Source organism: Molothrus aeneus, unplaced genomic scaffold, assembly GCF_037042795.1.
Source record: "Molothrus aeneus isolate 106 unplaced genomic scaffold, BPBGC_Maene_1.0 scaffold_258, whole genome shotgun sequence".
Classification (NCBI taxonomy): domain Eukaryota; kingdom Metazoa; phylum Chordata; class Aves; order Passeriformes; family Icteridae; genus Molothrus; species Molothrus aeneus.
Window position 1 is genome coordinate 76,012 of NW_027098922.1, and position 25,956 is coordinate 101,967.

Below are 25,956 nucleotides of genomic sequence, written 5' to 3' on the forward strand. Positions count from 1 at the left end.
AGAATCAAGTTTGGGGACATCAGGGGATTTGGGGACACTGGGGCTGGATTTGGGGACATCGGGAACATCTGGAGACATCAGGGGGATTTGGGGACATTTGGGGACACTGGGGCTGAATTTGGGGACATGGGGGGGGATTTGGGGACACCAGAATCAAGTTTGGGAACATCAGGGGATTTGGGGACATGGGGGCTGAATTTGGCGACATTTGGGGCCATTTGGGGCCATTATGGGGGATTTGGGGACAATGGGGACACTTGGGGGCAATGGGGCTGAATTTGGGGACATCTGAGGGGGTTTGGGGACATCAGGGGCTGAATTTGGGGACATTTGGGGACAATGGGGCCGGATTTGGGAACAATGGGGCCGGATTTGGGGACATCGGGGGAGATTTGGGGACCCTGAAGGGAATTGGGGCCCCCGGGGCTGAATTTGGGGACATTGGGGCCATTTGGGAATATTTGGGGACATCGGGAGAGATTTGGGGACCCTGGGGCTGAATTTGGGGACATTTGGGAACAATGGGGCCGAATTTGGGGACATCAGGGGAGATTTGGGGACCCTGGGGCCGAATTTGGGGCCATTTGGGAACATTTGGGAACAATGGGGCCGAGTTTGGAGACATCGGGGGAGATTTGGGGACCCTGGGGCCGAATTTGGGGACATTGGGGACATTTGGGGACACCGGCGCCGTTTCCCTCCCGCCCCGCCAGGGGGCGCCATCAGCGCGGGCCTCACAGGCCCCGCCCCCTCCGCTCGCAGCCAATCAGATCTCAGGGGCGTGGCCTCGCGGCTTCATTGGCGTGCCTGGGAGTGGGCGTGGCCTGGAGTGGGCGTGGCCTCCGCACCCGGAAGCGGCGCCGGGCGCGTCCCGGTGAGCGCAGAGCGGGGGGGGGGCAGGGGAGGGGGGCGGAATTTGGGGAAATTTGGGAATTTTGGGGGAATTTTGGGGATATTTGGGATGCAGAGGAGGAAGAGGAGGGGGAGGAGGATGAAGGGAGGGAAATTCCCGGGAAACTCCGCGGCCTGGGCGGGACCTCCCCCCCTCCTCCAGGGACCTCCCTGTCCCTCCCTTTTCCCATCCCCGGAGGGAAAAATCCAAATTTTGGGATTTGGGGGGGGAATTTTTTGGATCGCGCCCCCCCCAAGATGGGAATTTTTAGGATCAGGACCCCCCCCCCCCGCCCCGAGAACGGGAATTTTTTTAGGATCGGGGCCCCCCCCGGATGGGAATTTTCAGGATCGGGACCTGCCCCGGGTGGGAATCGCTCCCCAAAAATCCCCTCGGGATTCACTGCCCAAAATTCCCCTCGGGAATAATTTCCCCAAAAATCCCCGAGGAAAGCCCGGGAATGTCCCCGGACAAGGGCAGGGAATGAGCCTGGAAAAGTCTGGAATGTCAGCCCCGGGATGGGATTTTTTTTTTCCTTGAAAATTCCCTTTTTTATTCCCTTTTTTATTCCCTTTTATTTTTATTTCCCCCCCCCAAATCCGAGGATTTTCCTTCCCGGCTTTTCCGTGCCCTGGAAAAAAATTCCCGCCCTCCCCTCCCCGATTTTAGGGCCAAATATTTGGGACAAGGCCCTGGAGTTTGGGATTGGATTTAGTGGGACACCGGAGGAGGGGGGCAGAAAACCGGGATTGGAATTCCAGAGGAATTCGGGATTGGGATTCCAGAAAAAAATCTGGGATTGGAATTCCAGAGGGGGGAGAAAAATCTGGGATTCCAAAGAGGGAAAAAATCTGGGATTGGGATTCCAGAATGGGGAGAAAAGCTGGGATTGGAATTCCAGGAAAAAATGGGATTGGGATTCCAAAGCGGGGGAAAAAAACCCAGGAATTGGAATTCCAGAGGGGGAGGAAAATCTGGGATTGGAATTCCAGAAAAATCTGGGATTGGGATTCCAGAGGGGGAATAAAACCCCTGGGACTGGAATTCCAGAGGGGAAAAAATCTGGGACTGGAATTCCAGAAAAATCTGGGATTCCAGAGAGGGAAAAAATATCTGGGATTTGAATTTCAGAGGGGAAAATTTGGGATTGGGATTCCAGAGGGGAAAAAAAACCCTGGAACTGGAATTCCAGAGGGGGAAAATTCTGGAATTTAGGAGGGGGAAAAATTTGGGATTTGGATTCCAGAGGAGGAAAAAATCTGGGATTTTGATTCCAGACGGGGGGGTGAAGTTTGGGATTGGAAGTCAAAAAAAAAAAAAAAAAGAAATCTGGGTTTGGAATTCCAAAAGGAAACAAAAATCTGGGATTGGGATTCCAGAGGGAGAAAAAAAACCCTGGAATTGGAATTCCAGAGGGGGAGGAAAATCTGGGATTGGGATTCCAGAGGGGGAAAAACTTCGGGATTTGGATTCCAGAGGGGGGAAAAAATCTGGGATTGGGATTTCTGGGAATTTTTTTTTTGGGGGGGGGGATTTCAGAGCTTTTCCCCCTTTCAGGAGCCTCAGGAAGAGGAAGAGGAGGAGGAGGAAGAGGAATCCCGGGATGAGGCGGCTCCCCCCTGGATGAGGCCGGATCCCATGGAAGCTTCCGGAATTCCGGGGATTTTCCTGGACCGGCTGCGCCCGGAATTCCCACCTGGAGCAGAGAATTCCCATTGAATTCCCAGTGGGATCAGAAAATTCCCATTGAATTCCCAGTGGGATCAGAAAATTCCCACCTGGATCCAAGATTTCCCAGCGAGACCCCAGAATTCCCACCAGGAGCAGAGAATTCCCACTGAATTCCCGCCTGGATCACAGAATTCCACCGGAACCAGAGAATTCCCAGCAGGATCCCAGAATTCCCACCTGGAGCAGAGAATTCCCACTGAATTCCCACCTGGATCCCAGAATTCCCATTGGAACCAGAATATTCCTACAGAATTCCCACCAGGATCCCAGAATTCCCACCAGGATCCCAGAATTCCCACCTGGAACCACAGCATTCCCACCAGGCTCACGGAATTCCCACAGGAACCAGAGAATTCCTACCAGGATCCCAGAATTCCCACCAGGATCCCAGAATTCCCACCGAATTCCCACCAGAACTAAAGAATTCCCACAGAATTCCCACCTGGATCACAGAATTCCCACCTAGAGCAGAGAATTCCCACAGAATTCCCACCAGGATCCCAGAATTCCCACCTGGAACCACAGAATTCCCACAGGAACCAGAGAATTCCCGGGCCGTTCCCGTTGTTCCCCGCGGAATTCCCGCCCGTTGTTCCCGGGCCGTTCCCGTTGTTCCCCGCGGGATTCCCGCCCGTTGTTCCCGGGCCGTTCCCGTTGTTTCCCCCGGGCCGTTCCCGTTGTTCCCCGCGGGATTCCCGCCCGTTGTTCCCGGGCCGTTCCCGTTGTTCCCCGCGGGATTCCCGCCCGTTGTTCCCGGGCCGTTCCCGTTGTTCCCCGCGGGATTCCCGCCCGTTGTTCCCGGGCCGTTCCCGTTGTTTCCCCCGGGCCGTTCCCGTTGTTGTTGCCGTTGTTTCCCTCCCCCGGTGCCGCCGCTCCCAGCCCGGCCGGGACCATCCGGGCGCGGGCGCTGCCGGGAGCTCCGCGCTCGCGCTCCATGATGGAGTCGCGCCTGCGCAGTGAGTGCGGGGCCGCCCCTGCCCGCGCTTCGGGCCCGGGTTGGCCGGGATAAATCGGGGATTGGCCGATCTCCACTCGGCTTTTCCGGCGGGAATTAGGGAAAAATCCCAAATTTGCAACCGGGTTTTCCCACAGGAATTGGGAATTCCCAAATTTCCAGCCCGGTCCTCCCACAGGATTCCCCATTCCGGCCGCTTTTCCCAAATTTTCGCCCCGAGTTTCCTTCTGAAAATCGGGAATTCCAGACAGGTTTTCCCACAGGAATTGGGAATTCCCAATTTTCCAGCCCAGTTTTCCCACAGGAATTGGGAATTCCCAAATTTCCAGCCCCAGTTTTCCCACAGGAATTGGGAATTCCCAATTTTCCAGCCCAGTTTTCCCACAGGAATTGGGAATTCCCGCATTTCCAGCCTGGTTTTCTCACCGGGACTGGGAATTCCCAAATTTCCAGCCCGGTTTTCCCACAGGATTCCCCATTCCGGCCGCTTTTCCCAAATTTCCCACCACAGATTCCCTCTGAAAATTGGGAATTCCAGCCAGGTGTTCCCACATTTCCAGCCGGGTTTTCCCACAGGAATTGGGAATTCCCAAATTTCCACCCCAGTTTTCCCACAGGAATTGGGAATTCCCAAATTTCCAGCCAGGTTTTCCCACAGGAATTGGGAATTCCCAAATTTCCAGCCCGGTTCTCCCACAGGATTCCCCATTCCGGCCGCTTTTCCCAAATTTCCCACCCCAGTTTCCCTCTGAAAATCGGGAATTCCAGCCAGGTTTTCCCACAGGAATTGGGAATTCCCAAATTTCCAGCCGGGTTTTCCCACAGGAATTGGGAATTCCCAAATTTCCAGCCCGGTTCTCCCACAGGATTCCCCATTCCGGCCGCTTTTCCCAAATTTCCCACCCCAGTTTCCCTCTGAAAATCGGGAATTCCAGCCAGGTTTTCCCACAGGAATTGGGAATTCCCAAATTTCCAGCCCGGTTTTCCCACAGGAATTGGGAATTCCCACATTTCCAGCCCCAGTTTTCCCACAGGAATTGGGAATTCCCAATTTTCCAGCCAGGTTTTCCCACAGGAATTGGGAATTCCCAAATTTCCAGCCCGGTTTTCCCACAGGATTCCCCATTCCGGCCGCTTTTCCCAAATTTCCGACCCCAGCTTCCCTCTGAAAATTGGGAATTCCAGCCAGGTGTTCCCACATTTCCAGCCGGGTTTTCCCACAGGAATTGGAAATTCTCACATTTCCAGCCCAATTTTCCTATGAAAATCAGGAATTCCTGAGTTTCTTGCCCTGGTTTGCCCAGGAAAAATGGGAATTCCCGCATTTCCAGCCCGGTTTTCCCACAGGATTCCCCATTCCGGCCGCTTTTCCCAAATTTCCGACCCCAGTTTCCCTCTGAAAATTGGAAATTCTGGCCAAATTTTCCCAAATTTCCAGCCCTGTTTTCCATGAAAATTGGGAATTCCCAAATTTCCAGCCCCAGTTTTCCCACAGGAATTGGGAATTCCCAAATTTCCAGCCCAATTTTCCTATGAAAATCGGGAATTCCCGAATTTCCTGCCCTGGTTTTCCCAGGAAAAATGGGAATTCCCACATTTCCAGTCTGGTTTCAACACAGGGATTGGGAATTCCCAAATTTCCAGCCCAACTTTCCTATGAAAATTGGGAATTCTGGCCAATTTTTCCCAAATTTCCAGCCGAGTTTTGCCATGGGGAAATTGGAAATAAAGGGGAAAAATGGGAAAAATGGGAAAAAAAGGGGGGAAGTGGGGAAAAAGGGTGGTAAATGGAAAAATGGGAAAAAAAAGAGGGAAAAAGGTTGGGAAAAGGGAGAAAATTGGGAAAAGGGTTGGGGAAAAGAGGGGAAAATGGGAAAAAATGGGAAAAAAGGGAGAAGAAAAGAGGGAAAAGGGGGGAAAAATGGGGGAAAAGGGAAAATTGGGGGAAAGGGGGAAAAAAGGGGAAAATGGGAAAAAAGTGGGAAAAATAGGAAAAAATTGGGGAAAAGGGAAAAAAAGGGTAAAAAAAAGGGAAAAAATGGGGAAAAAGAGGGGAAATGGGGGAAAAGGAAAAAGTGGAGACAAAAAAGGAAAAAAGGCAGAACTGGGAGGAAAAGGGGAAAAATTGGAAAAAAGTGGGGAGAAAAAAGGAAAAATAGGGGAAAACTTAGGGAAAAACTGGGAAAGGGAAAAAAATTAAAGAGGGAAAAATTGAGGGAAAAAAGTGAATAATTGGATAAAAATTGGAAAAAATGGGGAAAATCGGGGAAAAATAAGAGAAAGAAGGAAAAAAATTGGGAAAATTAGGAGAAACAAGGGGAGAAAAAGGGAAAAGGAAAAATAGGGGGAAAATTAGGAAAGAAAGGGAAAAATTAGGAAAAAATGAGGGAAGGGAAAAAATAGAAAAAGGGAGAAAAAGGGGCAAAAAAGAGGAAAAAAGGGGGAAAATAGTGGGAGAAAAAATGGGAAAAAAGGGGAAAAACATAGGAAATAAAGGGAAAAATTAGGGAAAAAAGGGAGAAAAATGGAAAAAGATACGAAAATGTGGAAAAAGGGGGAGGAAAAGGGGAAAAGAAGAGAAAGAATTGGAAAAAAGGGGAAAAATGGGGGAGAAGAGGGAAAAAAAGTGGAAAAAAACGGGGGGAAATGGGGAACAATGGGAAATAAGGAGAAAAAAGGGGGAAAAAGCGAAAAAAGTGGAAAAAATAGAAAAAAGGGGAAAAATGAGGGAAAAGGGGATAAAAGCTGGAAAAATAGGAATAAAAGGGGAAAAAATTGGAAAAAATGGGAGGAAGAGGGAAAAATATTGGAATTAATGTGAAAAAATGGGTTAGGAAAAGGGGGGAAAAAATGGGAAAACAATTGGAATTAAAGGAAAAAATTGGGGGAAAAAAAGGGGAAAAAAGGGGGAAAAGTTGGGCAAAAAATTGGAAAAAAAATGGGGGGAAAAGGTTGGGAAATTCTGGAGGTGAATCCGAGTGTTCTGGAACGTTCCAGGGCTGGCGCTGGCGCTGCTGGAGGCGAGCGCGGAGGCGGAGCCCGAGGTGCAGCAGCAGCTGAGGGAGGCCCTGAGCGGCCTCGGAGCCGCCGACCCCGAGGAGCTCCTGCAGTGCTGTGGGGAGTACCTGAGGAACCACGACAAGGTGGGGATTTGGGGAATTTTCTGGGAATTTTGGGCGTCTTTTTGCTCTTTTTTTTGGGGATTTTTTGGGGATTTTTTTTGGATTTTTTGGGGATTTGTGGGAGGCCCTGAGCGGCCTCGGAGCCGCCGACCCTGAGGAGCTCCTGCAGTGCTGCGGGGAGTACCTGAGGAACCATGACAAGGTGGAGATTTGGGGGCTCTTTGGGGAAATTTGAGACTTTTTTTTCATTTTTTGGGGATTTTTTGGGGATTTGTGTGAGGCCCTGAGCGGCCTCGGAGCCGCTGATCCTGAGGAGCTCCTGCAGTGCTGTACGGAGTGCCTGAGGCTGCACCAAAATGTCGGGATTTTTGGGTTTTTTTGGGATTTTTTTCTAGGAATTCTGGGGATTTGGGGGATTTTCTAGGAATTTTTTGGAATTTTGGGGGGATTTTTTGGCGATTTTTTTCGGGGATTTGTGGGAGGCCCTGAGCGGCCTCGGAGCCGCCGACCCCCAGGAGCTCCTGCAGTGCTGTGGAGAGTACCTGAGGAACCACGACAAGGTGGGGATTTGGGGGCTCTTTGGGAAATTTTGGGGTTTTTTTGCATTTTTTGGGGATTTTTGGGGATTTTTTTGTGGATTTGTGTGAGGTCCTGAGCGGCCTCGGAGCCGCTCGACCCTGAGGAGCTCCTGCAGTGCTGTGGGGAGTACCTGAGGCACCACGACAAGGTGGGGATTTGGGGGCTCTTTGGGGAATTTTCTGGGAATTTTGGGATTTCTTTTTCATTTTTGGGGGATTTTTTGAGGATTTTTTGGGGATTTTTTTGGTTTTTTTTTCCATTTTTGGGGGATTTTTTGGGGATTTTTTGTGAATTTGTGGGAGGCCCTGAGCAGCCTCAGAGCTGCCGAGCCCTCAGAGCTCCTGGAGTGCTGCAAGGAGCGCCTGAGGCTGCACCAAAAGGTCGGGATTTTCAGGGTTTTTTTGGGAATTTTCTAGGAATTCTGGGGATTTGGGGGATTTTCTGGGGATATTTTTGGAATTTGGGGGGATTTTTTGGAGATTTTTTGGGGATTTTTTTGGAATTTCCATGAGGGCCTGAGCAGCCTCAGAACTACCGAGCCCTCAGAGCTCCTGGAGTGCTGTGGGGAGAGCCTGGGGCTGCACCACAGAATCGGAATTTTCAGGCATTTTTGGGAATTTTTCTGGGAATTTGGGGGATTTTTTGGGGTTTTTTTTTGGCATTTTTGAGGGTTTTTTGAGATTTTTTGGGGATTTTTTGGGAATTTCCATGAGGGCCTGAGCAGCCTCAGAGCTGCCAAGCCCTCAGAGCTCCTGGAGTGTTGTGGGGAGAGCCTGAGGGGGCATCCCAAGGTGGGGATTTTTGGGGTTTTTTTGGGAATTTTCTGGGAATTCTGAGGATTTCTTGGGGAATTTTTTTGAGTTTTCTGGGAAATTTTGGAATTTTTTTTTGTAATTTTTTGCCTCTTTTTTATTTTTTGGGGAATTTTGGGCATTTTGGGAATTTTTTGGGGATATTTCAGAGTTTTCTGGGGATTTTCGGGTTTTTTTGGGGGGGGATTTTCTGGGGATTTTTGGAGGTATTTTGTAGGGATTTTCCATTTCCTGGCGATTTTTGGGGAATTTTTGGGGGATTTTGGTGATTTCTGAGAGGCCCTGAGTGGCCTTGAAGCTGCCAATCCCGAGGGTTGGGATTTTTGGGGATTTTTGGGAATTTTTGGGGATTCATCCGTTTTTTCAGGAATTCCAGCTGCCTTCCTGCACCCCAAACCCCCAAATTCCCACGGATCCCCTCCCAAATTCCCAAATTTCCCATTTTTTGGGAATTGCAGCTGCCCCCCCTGAAACCCTCAAACTCCCCCTGACCCCAAATCCCTCATGGATCCCATCCCAAATTCCCGAATTTTTGGGGTTTTTTTGGGAATTGCAGCTGCCCCAAGAGCAGTTTGTTTAAATACTTTTCCCATTATGCCCATTATTCCCCTTTTTCCCATTTTCCCAATCTCCCAAATATTCTCATCTCCATTTTCTCCTTTTTCTCCATTCCCAGAATTCCCAATCCAATATTTCCCATTTTCCCCATTATTTCCATTTTTCTATTCCCGTTATTCCCAATTCAATCTTGCCCATTTTTCCCCTTTTCCCCATTCCCATTATTCCCATTATTCCCATTGCCCCATCCCCATTTTCTCCATTTTCCCCATTTTCCAATTCCCAGAATTCCCAGAATCCCCAAAATTCCCAATCCAATATTTCCCATTTTTCCCATTTTCCCATTATTCCCATTTTCCCCCCATTCCCGTTATTCCAAATTTTCCCTTTTTTTCCCATTATTCCCATTTTTTCCCCATTCCCATTATTCCAATTTTTCCCTTTTTTTCCCATTATTCCCATTATTCCCATTTTCCCCCCATTCCCATTATTCGAAATTTCCCCTTTTTTCCCATTATTCCCATTTTCCCCATTTTTCCCCCATTCCCATTATTCCCAAATTTCCCATTTTTTCCCATCATTCCCATTTTCCCCATCCCCTCCCCTCATCCTGCACCCCCCAAACTCCCCCTGACCCCAAATCCCCGTGGATCCCATCCCAAATTCCCAAATTTTTGGGGTTTTTTTGGGAATTGCAGCTGCCCCACGAGCAGTTTGTTTTAATACTTTTCCCATTATTCCCATTTTTCCCATTTTTCCCATTTTTCCCATTTTTCCCATTTTCCCAATCTCCCAAATATTCCCATCTCCATTTTCTCCTTTTTCTCCATTCCCAGAATTCCCAATCCAATATTTCCCATTTTCACCATTATTTCCATTTTTCTATTCCCGTTATTCCCAATTCAATCTTCTCCATTTCCCCCCTTTTCTCCTTTTTCCCCTATTCCCATTATTCCCATTTTTCCCATTTCCCCATCCCCATTTTCTCCATTTTCCCCATTTTCCAATTCCCAGAATCCCCAAAATTCCCAATCCAATATTTCCCTTTTTTCCCATTTTCCCCATTATTCCCATTTTTCCCATTATTCCCATTATTCCCATTCCCATTTTTCCCATCCACATTTTCCCATTATTCCCATTATTCCCATTTTCCCCCCATTCCCGTTATTCCAAATTTTCCCTTTTTTTCCCATTATTCCCATTTTTCCCCATTTTTTCTGTTTTTCCCATTATTCCAAATTTTCCCTTTTTTTCCCATTTTCCCCGTTTTCCCCCCATTCCCATTATTCCAATTTTTCCTTTTTTTCCCATTATTCCCATTTTCCCCATTTTCCCCCCATTCCCGTTATTCCAAATTTTCCCTTTTTTTCCCATTATTCCCATTTTCCCCATTTCCCCCATTCCCATTATTCCAATTTTTCCTTTTTTTCCCATTATTCCCATTATTCCCATTTTCCCCCCATTCCCGTTATTCCAAATTTTCCCTTTTTTTCCCCTTTATTCCCATTTTCCCCCCATTCCCATTATTCCAAATTTTCTCTTTTTTCCCCATTTTTTTCATTTTCCCCCCATTCCCATTATTCCAAATTTTCTCTTTTTTCCCATTTTTCCCATTTTCCCCCCATTCCCATTATTCCAAATTTTCCCTTTTTTCCCATTATTCCCATTTTCCCCATCCCCTCCCCTCATCCTGCACCCCCCAAACTCCCCCTGCACCCCAAATCCCCGTGGATCCCATCCCAAATTCCCAAATTTTTGGGGTTATCCCATCCCAAATTCCCAATTTTTCCGTTTTTTGGGAATTGCAGCTGCCGGCGCCGCAGCGGGCGCTGATTTTGGCCTCCATGGCCGCCGTGGTTCGGAGCCACCTGGAGGAGCTGGGCAAGGCCACGGCCGCCGACGCCATCGCCCTGGGGGCGCTCGAGATCAGCAGGGCCAAGGTGGGACAAAACCCCAAATCCCAAAATTCCCCAATCCCAAAAACCCCAAATCCCAAAATTCCTGAATTCCCAAAAACCCCAAATCCCAAAATCCCCAAATCCCAAAAACCCCAAATCCCAAAATTCCCAAATCCCAAAATCCCCAACCCCACCGACGCCATCGCCCTGGGGGCGCTCGAGATCAGCAGGGCCAAGGTGGGACAAAACCCCAAATCCCTAAAACCCTAAATCCCCAAATTCCCAAATCCCAAAATTCCCTAATCCCAAAATTCCCAAATCCCAAAATCCCCAAATCCCAAAGTTCCCAAATCCCAAAATCCCCAACCCCACCGACGCCATCGCCCTGGGGGCGCTCGAGATCAGCAGGGCCAAGGTGGGACAAAACCCCAAATCCCAAAATTCCCCAATCCCAAAAACCCCAAATCCCAAAATTCCTGAATTCCCAAAATTCCCAAATCCCCAAATCCCCAATCCCAACGACGCCATCGCCCTGGGGGCGCTCGAGATCAGCAGGGCCAAGGTCAGAACAAACCCCAAATCCCAAAATTCCCCAATCCCAAAATTCCTGAATTCCCGAAATTCCCAAATCCCAAAATCCCCAACCCCACCGACGCCATCGCCCTGGGGGCGCTCGAGATCAGCAGGGCCAAGGTGGGACAAAATCCCAAATCCCAAAATTCCCCAATCCCAAAATTCCTGAATTCCTGAAATTCCCAAATCCCAAAATTCCTGAATTCCCAAAATCCCCAATCCCAAAATCCCAAAATCCCACCGATGCCATCGCCCTGGGGGCGCTCGAGATCAGCAGGGCCAAGGTGGGACAAAAACCCCAAATCCCAAACACCCCAAATCCCAAAATTCCCAAATCCCAAATTCCTGAATTCCCAAAAACCCTAAATCCCAAAAACCCCAATCCCAAAATTCCCAAATCCCAAAATCCCCAATCCCACTGACGCCATCGCCCTGGGGGCGCTCGACATCAGCAGGGCCAAGGTCAGAACAGACCCAACATTCCCAAAATTCCTGAATTCCCGAAATTCCTGAATTCCCGAAATTCCCAAATCCCAAAATTCCCAATCCCAAAATTCCTGAATTCCAAAAACCCCAAATCCCAAAATTCCTGAATTCCCAAAATTCCCAAATCCCAAAACCCCAATCCCAACGATGCCATCGCCCTGGGGGCGCTTGAGATTAGCAGGGCCAAGGTGAGAACAAACCCCAAATCCCAAAAACCCTAAATCCCAAAATTCCCAATCCCAAATTCCTGAATTCCCAAAAACCCTAAATCCCAAAATTCCTGAATTCCCAAAATTCCCAAATCCCAAAATCCCCAAATCCCGAAATTCCTGAATTCCAAAAACCCCAAATCCCAAAATTCCCAAATCCCAAAATCCCCAACCCCACCGATGCCATCGCCCTGGGGGCGCTCGAGATCAGCAGGGCCAAGGTGAGAACAGACCCCAACATTCCCAAATTCCTGAATTCCCTAATCCCAAAAACCCCAAATCCCAAATTCCTGAATTCCCAAAATCCCCAAATCCCAAAATTCCTGAATTCCCAAAATCCCCAATCCCAACGACGCCATCGCCCTGGGGGCGCTCGAGATCAGCAGGGCCAAGGTGGGACAAAAACTCCAAATCCCAAAATTCTGAATTCCTAAAATTCCCCAAATCCCAAAATTCCTGAATTCCCAAAATCCCCTAATCCCAAAATTCCAAAATCCCAAAATCCCCAAAATTCCCTCATCCCAAAATCCCCAATCCCAAAAGTCCTGAATTCCCAAAATCCCCAATCCCAAAAGTCCTGAATTCCCAAAAACCCCAAATCCCCAAATTCCCTCATCCCAAATCTCCCTAAATTCCCCAAATTTCCCATCCCAAAGTTCCCAATCCCAACGACGCCATTTCCTGATTTTTCCCATATTTTGCCCTGACTTTCCCCCAATTTCCCCCTGATTTTCCCCATATTTTCCCCTGATTTTCCCCTATTTTTCCCCAAATTTCTCTGTATTTCCCCTGCATTTTCCCCCAAATTTTCCCGTATTTGTCCCCAAATTTCCCCATAATTTTCCCCGATTTCCCCCCAAATTTCCCCCATATTTCCCCCAAATTTTCCCTGATTTCCCCCATAATTTCTCCCAAATTTTCCCCCAAATTTCCCCATAATTTCCGCCCGATTATCCCCCAAATTTCCCCCGATTTTTCCCGTATTTTCCCCAAATTTCCCCATAATTTTCCCCTGACTTTCCCCCAAATTTTCTCCTGATTTTCCCCTATTTTCCCCCAAATTTTCCCTGACTTTTCCCCAAATTTCCCCCAGATTTTCCCCACTTTTTCCCCTGACTTTCCCCCATGTTTTCCCCGATTTTCCCATAATTCTCCCTGACTTTCCCCCAAATTTCCCCCGAATTTCCCCAAATTTTCCCCTGACTTTCCCCCAAATTTTCCCTATATTTTCCCCCGATTTTTCAGGTATTTTCCCCAATTTCCCCCATAATTTCCCCCAATTTTTCCCCCAAATTTCCCCATAATTTTCCCCTGACTTTCCCCCAAATTTTTCCATGATTTTCCCCAGAATTTTCCTGTACTTTCCCCCAATTTTCCCCATAATTTCCCCATAATTTCCCCATAATTTCCCCCATAAAATTTTCCCGTATTTGTCCCCAAATTTCCCCAGAATTTTCCCCGATTTTCCACCAAATTTCCCCCATATTTCCCCCAAATTTTACGATTTCCCCCAAATTTTCCCTGATTTCCCCCATAATTTCCCCCATAATTTCCCCAAATTTTCCCCCATAATTTCCCATCATTTTCCCCCAATTTTCCCATCATTTTCCCCTGATTTTTCCTGCATTTTCCCCTCACTTTCCCCCAGTTTTCCCCCAAATTTCCCCCTGATTTTCCCTGTATTTCCCCCCAAATTTCGCTGAATTTTCCCCGCATTTTCCCCCAATTTTCCCATAATTTTCTCCCAAATTTTCCCATATTTTCCACCAAATTTCCCCAAATTTTCCCCCCAATTTCCCCATAATTTCTTCCAACTTTCCCCCCAATTTTCCCTGACTTTCCCCCAAATTTCCCCCGATTTTTCCCCGATTTCCCCATAATTTCCCCTTTCAGCCAATTTTCCCCGACTTTCCCCCAAATTTTCCCTGATTTTCCCCTGACTTTCCCCATAATTTTCCCCTGACTTTCCCCGTAATTTCCCCTGACATTCCCCCAAATTTTTCCCTGAATTTTCCCAAATTTTCCCCCCGATTTTCTCCCAAATTTTCCCTGATTTTCCCCAACTTTCCCCCAAATTTCCCCATAATTCCCCCTGACTTTCCCCCAATTTTCCCCTGACTTTTCCTGCATTTTCCCCCAACTTTCCCCCCAATTTTCCCCTGACTTTCCCCCAAATTTCCCCATAATTTCCCCCATGATTTCCCCGACTTTCCCCCAATATTTCCCCAAATTTCCCCATAATTTTCCCCATAATTTCCCCTGATTTTCCCCCAAATTTCCCCATAATTTTCCCTATAATTTCCCCCATAATTTCCCCGACTTTCCCCCAAATTTCCCCGCATTTTCCCCTGACTTTCCCCATAATTTCCCCATAATTTCCCCAATATTTCCCCAATATTTTCCCCATCATTCCCCCAAATTTCCCCTCACTTTCCCCATCATTCCCCACCATTCCCCCACCATTCCCCACCATTCCCCACCATTCCCCACCATTCCCCACCATTCCCCACCATTCCCCACCATTCCCCACCATTCCCCACCATTCCCCACCATTCCCCACCATTCCCCCAATTTTCCCCCATCATTCCCCCACCATTCCCCCAATTTTCCCCATCATTCCCCCACCATTCCCCCCAATTCCCCCACCATTCCCCCACCATTCCCCCATCATTCCTCCACCATTCCCCCCATCATTCCCCCTCCATTCCCCACCATTCCCCCCCAATTCCCCACCATTCCCCACCATTCCCCCTCCATTCCCCTCATTCCCCCCAATTCCCCCACCATTCCCCCATCATTCCCCCAATTTTCCCCCACCATTCCCCCATCATTCCCCACCATTCCCCACCATTCCCCACCATTCCCCACCATTCCCCCATCATTCCCCACCATTCCCCACCATTCCCCACCATTCCCCACCATTCCCCCTCCATTCCCCACCATTCCCCTCCATTCCCCCTCATTCCCCCACCATTCCCCCCCAATTCCCCCACCATTCCCCCTCCATTCCCCCAATTTTCCCCCACCATTCCCCATCATTCCCCCAATTTTCCCCTCACTTTCCCAACCATTCCCCCACCATTCCCCCACCATTCCCCACCATTCCCCCACCATTCCCCACCATTCCCCACCATTCCCCCAATTTTCCCCCATCATTCCCCCACCATTCCCCCAATTTTCCCCATCATTCCCCCACCATTCCCCACCATTCCCCACCATTCCCCCACCATTCCCCACCATTCCCCACCATTCCCCCTCCATTCCCCCAATTTTCCCCTGACTTTCCCCACCATTCCCCCATCATTCCCCCACCATTCCCCCCAATTCCCCCACCATTCCCCACCATTCCCCACCATTCCCCACCATTCCCCCACCATTCCCCACCATTCCCCACCATTCCCCACCATTCCCCACCATTCCCCACCATTCCCCCTCCATTCCCCACCATTCCCCCACCATTCCCCCTCCATTTCCCCACCATTCCCCCATCGTTCCCCCATTGTTCCCCCACCATTCCCCCATCATTCCCCCAATTTTCCCCCACCATTCCCCATCATTCCCCCACCATTCCCCCAATTTTCCCCTCACTTTCCCAACCATTCCCCCACCATTCCCCACCATTCCCCACCATTCCCCACCATTCCCCACCATTCCCCACCATTCCCCCACCATTCCCCCACCATTCCCCTCCATTCCCCCACCATTCCCCCACCATTTTCCCCAATTCCCCCACCATTCCCCCCCATTCCCCCACCATTCCCCACCATTCCCCCCCATTCCCCCACCATTCCCCATCATTCCCCACCATTCCCCCATCATTCCCCATCATTCCCCCACCATTCCCCACCATTCCCCCACCATTCCCCCACCATTCCCCACCATTCCCCACCATTCCCCACCATTCCCCCATCATTCCCCCACCATTACCCCATCATTCCCCACCATTCCCCCACCATTCCCCACCATTCCCCCCCAATTCCCCCACCATTCCCCCTCCATTCCCCATCATTCCCCCATCGTTCCCCCATCATTCCCCACCATTCCCCCACCATTACCCCATCATTCCCCACCATTCCCCCAATTTTCCCCTGACTTTCCCCCCAATTCCCCCACCATTCCCCTCCATTCCCCACCATTCCCCCACCATTCCCCACCATTCCCCCACCATTCCCCACCATTCCCCCACCATTCCCCCAATTTTCCCCATCATTCCCCCACCATTCCCCACCATTCCCCACCATTCCCCACCATTCCCCCATCGTTCCCCCATTGTTCCCCCACCATTCCCCCATCATTCCCCCAATTTTCCCCCACCATTCCCCATCATTCCCCCACCATTCCCCCAATTTTCCCCTCACTTTCCCAACCATTCCCCCACCATTCCCCACCATTCCCCACCATTCCCCCACCATTCCCCACCATTCCCCCATCATTCCCCCATCATTCCCCCACCATTCCCCACCATTCCCCACCATTCCCCCACCATTCCCCCTCCATTCCCCCACCATTCCTCCCCAATTCCCCCACCATTTCCCCAATTTTCCCCTGACTTTCCCCCACCATTCCCCCTCATTCCCCCCAATTTTCCCCCCATTTGGGTGCCTCTGTGCCCGCAGGAGGCGCAGCGGGACTGGCAGGAGGCGGCGGCGGCGCTGCTGGTGGAGCTGGGCCGGCGCTTCCTGGCGCGGGTGATGGAGGAGCTGCTGCGGCGATTCCCGCCCGGGGCGCTGCCCCCGCCCGGCCTCCTGCGCACCTGCGCCGACCTGGCCGCCAGCAACGGTGAGGGGAACGCGGGGCGGCGGGGAGGGAAAATGGGGGAAATCATCTGGGAAAATGGGGAAATAATCTGGGAAAATTAGGAGGGAAAATGGGGGAAATGGGGAGGGAAAATGGGGAAATGGGGAGGGAAAATGGGGGAAATCATCTGGGAAAATGGGGAAATGGGGAGGGAAAATGGAGAGGGAAAATGGGGGAAATGGGGAGGGAAAAGGGGGGAAATGGGGAGGGAAAATGGGGAAATGGGGAGGGGAAATGGGGAGGGAAAATGGGGAAATGGGGAGGGAAAATGGGGAGGGAAATGGGGGAAATGGGGAGGGAAAATGGGGAAATCGTCTGGGAAAATGGGGAGGGGAAATGGGGAAATGGGCAGGGGAAATGGGGAGGGAAAATGGGGGAAATCATCTGGGAAAATGGGGAGGGGAAATGGGGAGGGAAAATGGGGAAATGGGGAGGGAAAATGGGGAGGGGAAATGGGGGAAATGGGGAGGGAAATGGGGAAATGGGGAGGGAAAAGGGGAAATGGGGAAATGGGGAGGGAAAAGGGGAAATGGGGAAATGGGGAGGGAAAATGGGGAAATTGTCTGGGAAAATCGGGAGGGAAAATGGGGAAAATGGGGAGGGAAAAGGGGGGAAATGGGGAGGGAAAATGGGGAGGGAAAATGGGGAGGGAAAATGGGGAGGGAAAAGGGGGGAAATGATCTGGGAAAATGGGGAGGGAAAAGGGGGAGGGAAAAGGGGGAGGGAAAAGGGGGGAAATGGGGAGGGAAAATGGGGGAAATCGTCTGGGAAAATGGGGAGGGAAAATGGGGGAAATCATCCAGGAAAATGGGGGAAATAATCTGGGAAAATTAGGAGGGAAAATGGGGGAAATGGTGAGGGAAAATGGGGAGGGGAAATGGGGAAATGGGGAGGGAAAAGGGGGAGGGAAAATGGGGAGGGAAAATGGGGGAAATCATCTGGGAATTGGGAGGGAAAATGGGGGAAATCATCTGGGAATGGGCATGGGAAAATGGGGGAAATAATCCAGGAAAATGTGGGAAATTGTCTGGGAAAATGGGGGAAATAATCCAGGAAAATGTGGGAAATTGTCTGGGAAAATGGGGGAAATAATCCGGGAATGGGGAGGGAAAATGGGGGAAATCATCCGGGAAAATGGGGGAAATCATCCGGGAATGGGGATGGGAATGATAGGAATGGAACTGGGAATGGGGCTGGGAATGGGAATGGGAATGGGGCCGGGAAAATGTGGGGATGGGGCCGGGAATGGGGCTGGGAAAATGTGGGAAATAATCTGGGAAAATGTGGGAATGGGGCCGGGAAAATGTGGGAAATAATGCAGGAATGAACCTTGGAATGATGGGGAAAATATGGGAAATAATCTGGGAATGATGGGAATGAATCTGGGAATAGATCTGGGAATGATGGGAATGGGTCTGGGAAAATATGGGAATGGATCCGGGAAAATGTGGGAATGGAGCTGGGAATGGGGCTGGGAATGGGGCTGGGAAAATGTGGGAATGGGGCTGGGAATGATGGGAATGGAGCTGGGAATGGGGCTGGGAAAATGTGGGAATGGGGATGGGAATGGGGCTGGGAATGGAGCTGGGAAAATGTGGGAAATAATCTGGGAAAATGTGGGAATGGGGCTGGGAAAATGTGGGAAATAATGCAGGAATTAACCTTGGAATGATGGGGAAAATATGGGAAATAATCTGGGAATGATGGGAATGAATCTGGGAATAGATCTGGGAATGGAGCTGGGAATGATGGGAATGGGTCTGGGAAAATATGGGAATGGAGCTGGGAATGGGGATGGGAAAATATGGGAATGGAGCTGGGAATGGAGCTGGGAATGGGGCTGGGAATGATGGGAATGGGGCTGGGAATGATGGGAATGGAACTGGGAATGGAACTGGGAAAATGTGGGAATGGGGCCGGAAAAATGTGGGGATGGGGCTGGGAATGGGGATGGGAATGGGGCTGGGAATGGAGCCGGGAAAATGTGGGAAATAATCTGGGAATGGAGCTGGGAATGGGGCCGGGAAAATGTGGGAATGGAACTGGGAATGGGGCTGGGAATGATGGGAATGGGGATGGGAAAATCTGGGAATGGGACCGGGAAAATGTGGGAATGGAGCTGGGAATGGAGCTGGGAATGATGGAAATGGATCCGGGAAAATCTGGGAATGGATCCGGGAAAATGTGGGGATGGAGCTGGGAATGGAGCTGGGAATGATGGGAATGGGTCTGGGAAAATATGGGAATGGGGCTGGGAATGGAGCTGGGAATGGAGCTGGGAAAATGTGGGAATGGGGCTGGGAATGGGGCTGGGAATGATGGAAATGGATCCGGGAAAATCTGGGAATGGATCCGGGAAAATGTGGGGATGGAGCTGGGAATGGAGCCGGGAAAATGTGGGAAATATTCTGGGAATGGAGCTGGGAATGATGGGAATGGGTCTGGGAAAATATGGGAATGGAGCTGGGAATGGAGCTGGGAATGATGGGAATGGAGCTGGGAATGATGGGAATGGATCCGGGAAAATGCGGGAATGGGGCTGGGAATGGAGCTGGGAATGGAGCTGGGAAAATGTGGGAAATAATCTGGGAATGGATCTGGGAATGGATCTGGGAATGATGGGAATGGAACTGGGAATCGATCCAGGAAAATCTGGGAACGGAGCTGGGAAAATCTGGGAATGGGGCTGGGAATGATGGGAACGGAGCTGGGAAAATCTGGGAAATAATCTGGGAAAATGTGGGAATGGGGCCGGGAAAATGTGGGGATGGAGCTGGGAATGGGGCTGGGAAAATGTGGGAATGGGGCTGGGAAAATGTGGGAAATAATATGGGAATGGAGCTGGGAAAATGTGGGAATGGGGCTGGGAAAATGTGGGAATGGAGCTGGGAATGGGGATGGGAATGATGGGAATGGATTTGGAGCCGCAATTTTGGGATTTGGGGTGGAATTTTAGGATTTGAGGTTGGAATTTGGGATTTGGGGCCGGAATTTTGGGATTTAGGGCTGGAATTCTGGGATTTAGGACTGGAGTTTTGGGATTTGAGGCTGGAATTTGGGGCTGGAATTTTGGGATTTGAGGCCGGAATTTTAGGATTTGGGGTTGGAATTTGGGATTTGAGGCCAGAATTTGGGGCTGGAATTTTGGGGGATTTGAGGCCGGGATTTTGGGATTTGGGGCTGGAATTTTGGGGGATTTGCGGCCAGAATTTGGGATTTGGGGCTGGAATTTTGGGGATTTGGGGTTCAAATTTTGGGGTTTTGAGGGTGGAATTTTGGGATTTAGGGCCGGAATTTGGGATTTGAGGCCGGAATTTGGGATTTGGGGCTGGAATTTGGGGTTTGTGCTTGGCCATTCCACATTCCGGAGCCTTTTCCTGGTTTTTTTTCCCAGTTTTCGGGATGGTTCCGTTCCTGAGCTCCATCCTGGGGACGCTGCTGCCCCTGCTGGGCACGGCCCGGGCGGATTCCATGAAATGCACCCTGTGCTACGGTAAAAATGGCCAAAACCCTGGAGAATTCCCAGCAAAACCACAGAAAAAATCCAAAAAAACCACAGAAAAATTCCCAAAAAAACCACGGAAAAATTCCCAAAAAAACCACAGAAAAATTCCCAAAAAAACCACGGAAAAATTCCCAAAAAAACCACGGAAAAATTCCCAAAAACCACAGAAAAATTCCCAAAAAACCACAGAAAAATTCCCAAAAAAAACACGGAAAAATGCCCAAAAACCCAGAAAAATTCCCAGAAAAACCACAGAAAAATTCCAAAAAAACCCCACGGAAAAATTCCCAAAAAAAACCCTGGAAAATTCCAAACAAACCCTGAAAAATTCCCCCAAAACACAGAAAAATTCCCAAAAAAACCCCTGGAAAATTCCCAAAAACCACAGAAAAATTCCCAAAAAACCCACAGAAAAATTCCCAAAAAACCTGGAAGATTCCCCCCAAAAAACCCTGGAAAATTCCCTCAAAAACCCAGAAAAAATCCCCACAAAATCCTCAGAACAATTCCCAACAAAACCACAGAAAAATTCCCCAAAAAACTCTGGAAAATTCCCCGAAAAATCCACAGAAAAATTCCCAAAAAATGACAGAAAAATTCCCAGAAAAAGCCTGGAAAATTAAAAAAAAACCTGGAAAATTCCCCAAAAAAACCCCAGAAAAATTCCCAAAAAAAATCTGGAAAACGCCCCCAAAAAACTGGAAAATTCCCAAAAAACCATGGAAAAATTCCCTAAAAAAGGACAGAAAAATTCCCAAGACCACCTGGAAAATTCCCCAAAAATGACAGACAAATTCCCAGAAAAAGCCTGGAAAATTAAAAAAAAACCTGGAAAATTCCCCAAAAAACCCAGAAAAATTCCCCCAAAAAATCTGGAAAACTCCCTCAAAAAACTGGAAAATTCCCAAAAAACCATGGAAAAATTCCCAAAAAACACAGAAAAATTCCCAAAAAGGCCTGAAAAATTCCCAAAAAAAGCACAGAAAATTCCCAAACAAACCTGGAAAATTCCCCAAAAAGCCCTGGAAAATTCCCAAAAAACCACAGAAAAATTCCCCAAAAAACCCCTGGAAAATTCCAAAAAAACACAGAAAATTCCCAAAAAAAAAAAAACCCTGGAAAATTCCCAAAAAACCATGGAAAAATTCCCAAAACCACCTGGAAAATTCCCCAAAAATGACAGAAAAATTCCCTGAAAAAGCCTGGAAAATTAAAAAAAAAACTGGAAAATTCCTCAAAATACCTGGAAAATTCCAAAAACCCCAGAAAAATTCCCCAAAAAAACCCACAGAAAAATTCCCAAAAACACCCCTGGAAAGTTAAAAAAAAAAAACCCAGAAAAATTCCCAAAAAACCCTGGAAAATTCCCAAAAAAGCACAGAAAAATTCCCAAAACCACCTGGAAAATTCCCCAAAAATGACAGAAAAATTCCCTGAAAAAGCCTGGAAAATTAAAAAAAAAAAAACAAAAAACAGAAAAATTCCCAAAAAACCCAGAAAAATTCCCAAAAAACCACCAAAAAATTCCCAAAAAAACCTCTGGAAAATTCCCCAAAAAATACCGAAAAATTCCAAAAAAACCCCAGAAAAATTCTCAAAAAAGCCTCCAAAACCTTTTCAGAGCCTCCAAAAAAATCTCAAGAAAACTCCACTAAAATCACCAAAAGTGTCAAAATATTGACAAAAAATCCGTTGGAAAAAAATCCCCAAAATTCCTAAAAAAATTCCCAAAAATTCCCGGATTTTTTTCCCCAAAACTCCCTGAAAATTCCCCAAAATTCCCCCAACGCTTCTGAAAAAATCCCTTTAAAAAATCAGAAAAATTCTCTTAAAATTCAGAATAAAAATCTCCAAAAAATCAGAAAAAAGTCCCCAAAAAATCTCCAAAAATTTCCCCAATCATCCCCAAAAAAGTCCCTCCCAAAATCCTAAAAAATCCCCAAAACTCCCCAAAATATCCCCCAAAAATCTCACAAATCATCCTGAAAACTTCCCCAAAACTCTCTAAAAAATCCCAAAAAATTCCCCCAAAATCCTCCAAAAATCCCTAAAAAATTCCCCAAAAAATCTCCAAAAATCCCTGGAATAATCCCAAAAGTAATCCCAAAAATTCCTCCAAAAATTCCCAAAAAATCCCAAAAAATTCCACAAAAAAATCCCAAAAAATTCCTCCAAAAATCCCAAAAAATTTCCCCAAAATCCCCCCAAAAATTCCCCTAAAATCCTGAAAAATTCCCCAAAACTCTCAAATAAATCACCAAAAATTGCCAAAAAATCCCCCAAAAATCTCACAAATCATCCTGAAAACTTCCTCAAAAATCTCTAAAAAATCCTGAAAAATTCCCCCAAAATCCTCCAAAAATCCCTAAAAAATTCCCCAAAAAATCTCCAAAAATAATCCCAAAAATTCCTCCAAAAATTCTCAAAAAATTCTCAAAAAATCCCAAAAAATTCCTCCCAAAATCCCCCCAAAAAATCCCCTAAAATCCTCCAAAAATCAGTAAAAAATTCCCCAAAATGCTCCAAAAATCCCTAAAAAATTCCCCAAAAAATCTCCAAAAAGTTCCACAAAAAATCCCCAAAAATTCCTCCAAAAATCCCAAAAATTCCCCAAAATCCCCCCAAAAATTCCCCTACAATCCTCCAAAAATTCCCCAAAACTCTCAAATAAATCACCAAAAATTGCCAAAAAATCCCCCAAAAATCTCACAAATCATCCTGAAAACTTCCCCAAAACTCTCTAAAAATCCTGAAAAATTCCCCCAAAATCCTCCAAAAATCCCTAAAAAATTCCCCAAAAAATCTCCAAAATCCCCGGAATAATCCCAAAACTAATCCCAAAAAATTCCTCCAAAAATCTCAAAAATCCCCAAAAATCCCAAAAAATTCCACAAAAACTCCCAAAAAATTCCTCCAAAAATCCCTAAAAATTTCCCCAAAATCCCCCAAAAATCCCCTAAAATCCTCCAAAAATCAGTAAAAAATTTCCCAAAATGCTCCAAAAATCCCTAAAAAATTCCCCAAAAAATCTCCAAAAATCCCCAGAATAATCCCAAAACTAATCCCAAAAATTCCTCCAAAAATTCTCAAAAAATCCCAAAAAAATCCCCAAAAAATCCCAAAAAATTTCTCCAAAAATCCTCCAAAAATTCCCAAAAATCCTCAAAAATCCACCAAAAATCCACTAAAACACTCCAAAAATCCCCAAAAAATCCTCCAAAAATCCACCAAAAATCCTCCCAAAATCCACCAAAAACACTCCAAAAATCCCCAAAAATCCTCCAAAAATGCCCAAAAATCCACCAAAACTTCTCCAAAAATTCCCTAAAATTCCTCCAAAAATCCCCGAAAAAAACTCCTGAAATTTTCGCAAAAATTCCTAAAAAATCCCAAAAAATTGCCCAAAAATTCCCAAAAATCTCCCAAAAATCCCCAGAATAATCCCAAAACTAATCCCAAAAATTCCCAAAAATCCTCAAAAATCCACCAAAAACACTCCAAAAATCTCCAAAAAATCCTCCAAAAATCCCCAAAAATTCCCCAAAAATCCTCCAAAAATCCTGCAAAGATCCTCCAAAAATCCCCAAAGAATCCTCCCAAAGTCCTCCAAAAATCCACCAAAAATCCTCCAAAAATCCTCCAAAAATCCCAAAAAATCCTCCAAAAATCCTCCAAAAATCCTCCAAAAATCCTCCAAAAATCCACCAAAAACACTCCAAAAAATGCCAAAAACCCAAAAAAAACCTCGAAAAATGCCCAAAAATCCCCAAAAAATCCTCCAAAAAATCCCAAAAATTCCCCAAAAATCCTCCCAAAATCCTCCCAAAATCCACCAAAAACACTCCAAAAATCCCCCAAAAATTCCCAAAAAATCCTCCAAAAATGCCCAAAAATCCTCCAAAAATCCCAAAAAATCCTCCAAAAATCCTCCAAAAATCCCCCAAAAATCCCCCAAAACCCTCCCAAAATCCTCCAAAAATCCCCCAAATTCCCCAAAATTCCCTGAAAATCCCAGACAATTCCCAGAATTTGGAATTTTTGGGATTCCAGCCCTGCAGCGTTGACGAGAGCATCCAGGAGTGGCCTGGAGGGCAGAGCAGGCCTGGAGCAAAAGAGCCACAAAAACCCTCCCAAAATCCTCCAAAAATCCTCCCAAAATTCCCTAAAAATTCCTCCAAAAATCCCCAAAAATCCTCCAAAAATCCCCCAAAATCCATCAGAAAAACTCCTGAAAACTTCGCAAAAATTCCTAAAAAATCCCCAAAAATTGCCCAAAAAATCCCAAAAATCTCCAAAAATTCCTCCAAAAATCCCCAAAAATTCCTCCAAAAATCCCCAAAAATCCCCAAAAATCCCCCAAAAATCCACTAAAAACACTCCAAAAATCCACCAAAAATCCTCCAAAAATCCACCAAAAATCCCAAAAAATCCTCCAAAAATCCCAAAAAATCCTCCCAAAATCCTCCCAAAATCCTCCAAAATCCTCCAAAAATCCTCCAAAAATTCCCAAAAATCCTCCAAAAATCCACCAAAAATCCCAAAAAATCCTCCAAAAATCCTCCAAAAATCTTCCAAAAATCCTCCCAAAATCCTCCAAAAATCCTCCCAAAATCCTCCCAAAATCCTCCAAAAATCCTCCAAAAATCCCCAAAAATCTTCCAAAAATCCCCAAAAATCCTCCAAAAATCCCCCAAAAATCCATCAGAAAATTTCGCAAAAATTCCTAAAAAATCCCAAAAAATTGCCCAAAAAATCCCAAAAAATTGCCCAAAAATTCCCAAAAATCCTCCAAAAATTCCTCCAAAAATTCTCAAAAAAATCTCCCAAAAAATCCCCAAAAAATTCCAAAAAAATCCTCCAAAAATCCTCCAAAAATCCTCCAAAAATCCCCCAAAAATCCTCCCAAAATCCTCCCAAAATCCCCAAAAATCCCAAAAATCCACCAAAAACACTCCAAAAATGCCCAAAAATCCTCCCAAAATCCTCCAAAAATTCCCAAAAAATCCTCCAAAAATCCACCAGAAATTCCCAAAAAATCCTCCAAAAATCCACCAAAAATCCCAAAAATCCTCCAAAAATCCTCCAAACATCCTCCAAAAATCCACCAAAAACACTCCAAAAATGCCCAAAAATCCTCCCAAAAACCCCAAAAAACCCTCCAAAAATCCTCCAAAAATCCCAAAAAATCCTCCAAAAACCCTCCAAAAATCCCCAAAAAATCCTCCAAAAATCCCCAAAAATCCTCCAAAAATCCACCAAAACCCTCCAAAAATCCAAAAAAAATCCTCCAAAAATGCCCAGAAATCCCCCAAATCCTCCAAAAACCCACCAAAAATCCCCAAAATCCTCCTAAAACCCTCCAAAAATCCCCAAAAATTCCCTAAAAATCCCCAAATTCCCAGAATTCCCAAAATTTTTTTAATTCCCAGCCCTGCTGCGTTTGACGAGAGCATCCAGGAGTGCCTGGAGGGCAGAGCAGGCCTGGAGCAAAAGAGCCACAAAAACCCTCCAAAAATCTCCAAAAATCCCCAAAAATCCTCAAAAAACTCCTGAAAATTTTGCAAAAATTCCTAAAATTCCAAAAAATTGCCCAAGAAGTCCCAAAAATTTGCCCAAAAATTCCCAAAAATCTCCTAAAAACTCCTCCAAAAATTCTCAAAAAATCCCCCAAAAAATCCCCAAAAAATTCCAAAAAAATCCTCCAGAAAATCTCCAAAAATCCACCAAAAAATCCTCCCAAAATCCTCCAAAAATCCTCCAAAAATCCTCCAAAAATCCACCAAAAATTCTCCCCAAAATCCTCCCAAAATTCCCAAAAAATCCTCCAAAAATCCACCAA

The 25,956-nt window shown here is 46.8% G+C and overlaps 2 protein-coding genes across 3 annotated transcripts in view; one reads left to right on the top strand and one right to left on the bottom strand.

Annotated features, from left to right (window-relative positions):
* Nucleotides 1–1,457: 1,457 nt before the first annotated feature.
* Nucleotides 1,458–3,564, bottom strand: LOC136569813 (uncharacterized). 2 transcript variants are annotated; one of them, XM_066570175.1, is made up of 2 exons: nt 3,137–3,564; nt 1,458–2,588 (listed from the first exon to the last, which is right to left on the bottom strand). In XM_066570175.1, exons 1-2 carry the CDS (start codon nt 3,557–3,559, stop codon nt 1,473–1,475), a joined length of 1,539 nt encoding a protein of 512 aa, XP_066426272.1. In that variant the 5' UTR covers nt 3,560–3,564; the 3' UTR covers nt 1,458–1,472. The 2 variants fall into 2 exon arrangements, with proteins under 2 accessions (XP_066426272.1, XP_066426273.1); XM_066570176.1 differs by having other exon boundaries at nt 2,671–3,564.
* The window catches only part of LOC136569814 (maestro heat-like repeat-containing protein family member 1), a 54,767-nt gene continuing 32,283 nt past the window's right edge, over nt 3,473–25,956 (top strand). The window contains exons 1-5 of the mRNA XM_066570177.1: nt 3,473–3,579; nt 6,576–6,721; nt 10,458–10,589; nt 16,432–16,594; nt 20,007–20,105. Of these exons, the coding sequence (XP_066426274.1) occupies nt 3,558–3,579; nt 6,576–6,721; nt 10,458–10,589; nt 16,432–16,594; nt 20,007–20,105 (562 nt within the window). The 5' untranslated portion in view covers nt 3,473–3,557. The remainder of the gene's footprint in view (nt 3,580–6,575; nt 6,722–10,457; nt 10,590–16,431; nt 16,595–20,006; nt 20,106–25,956) is intronic.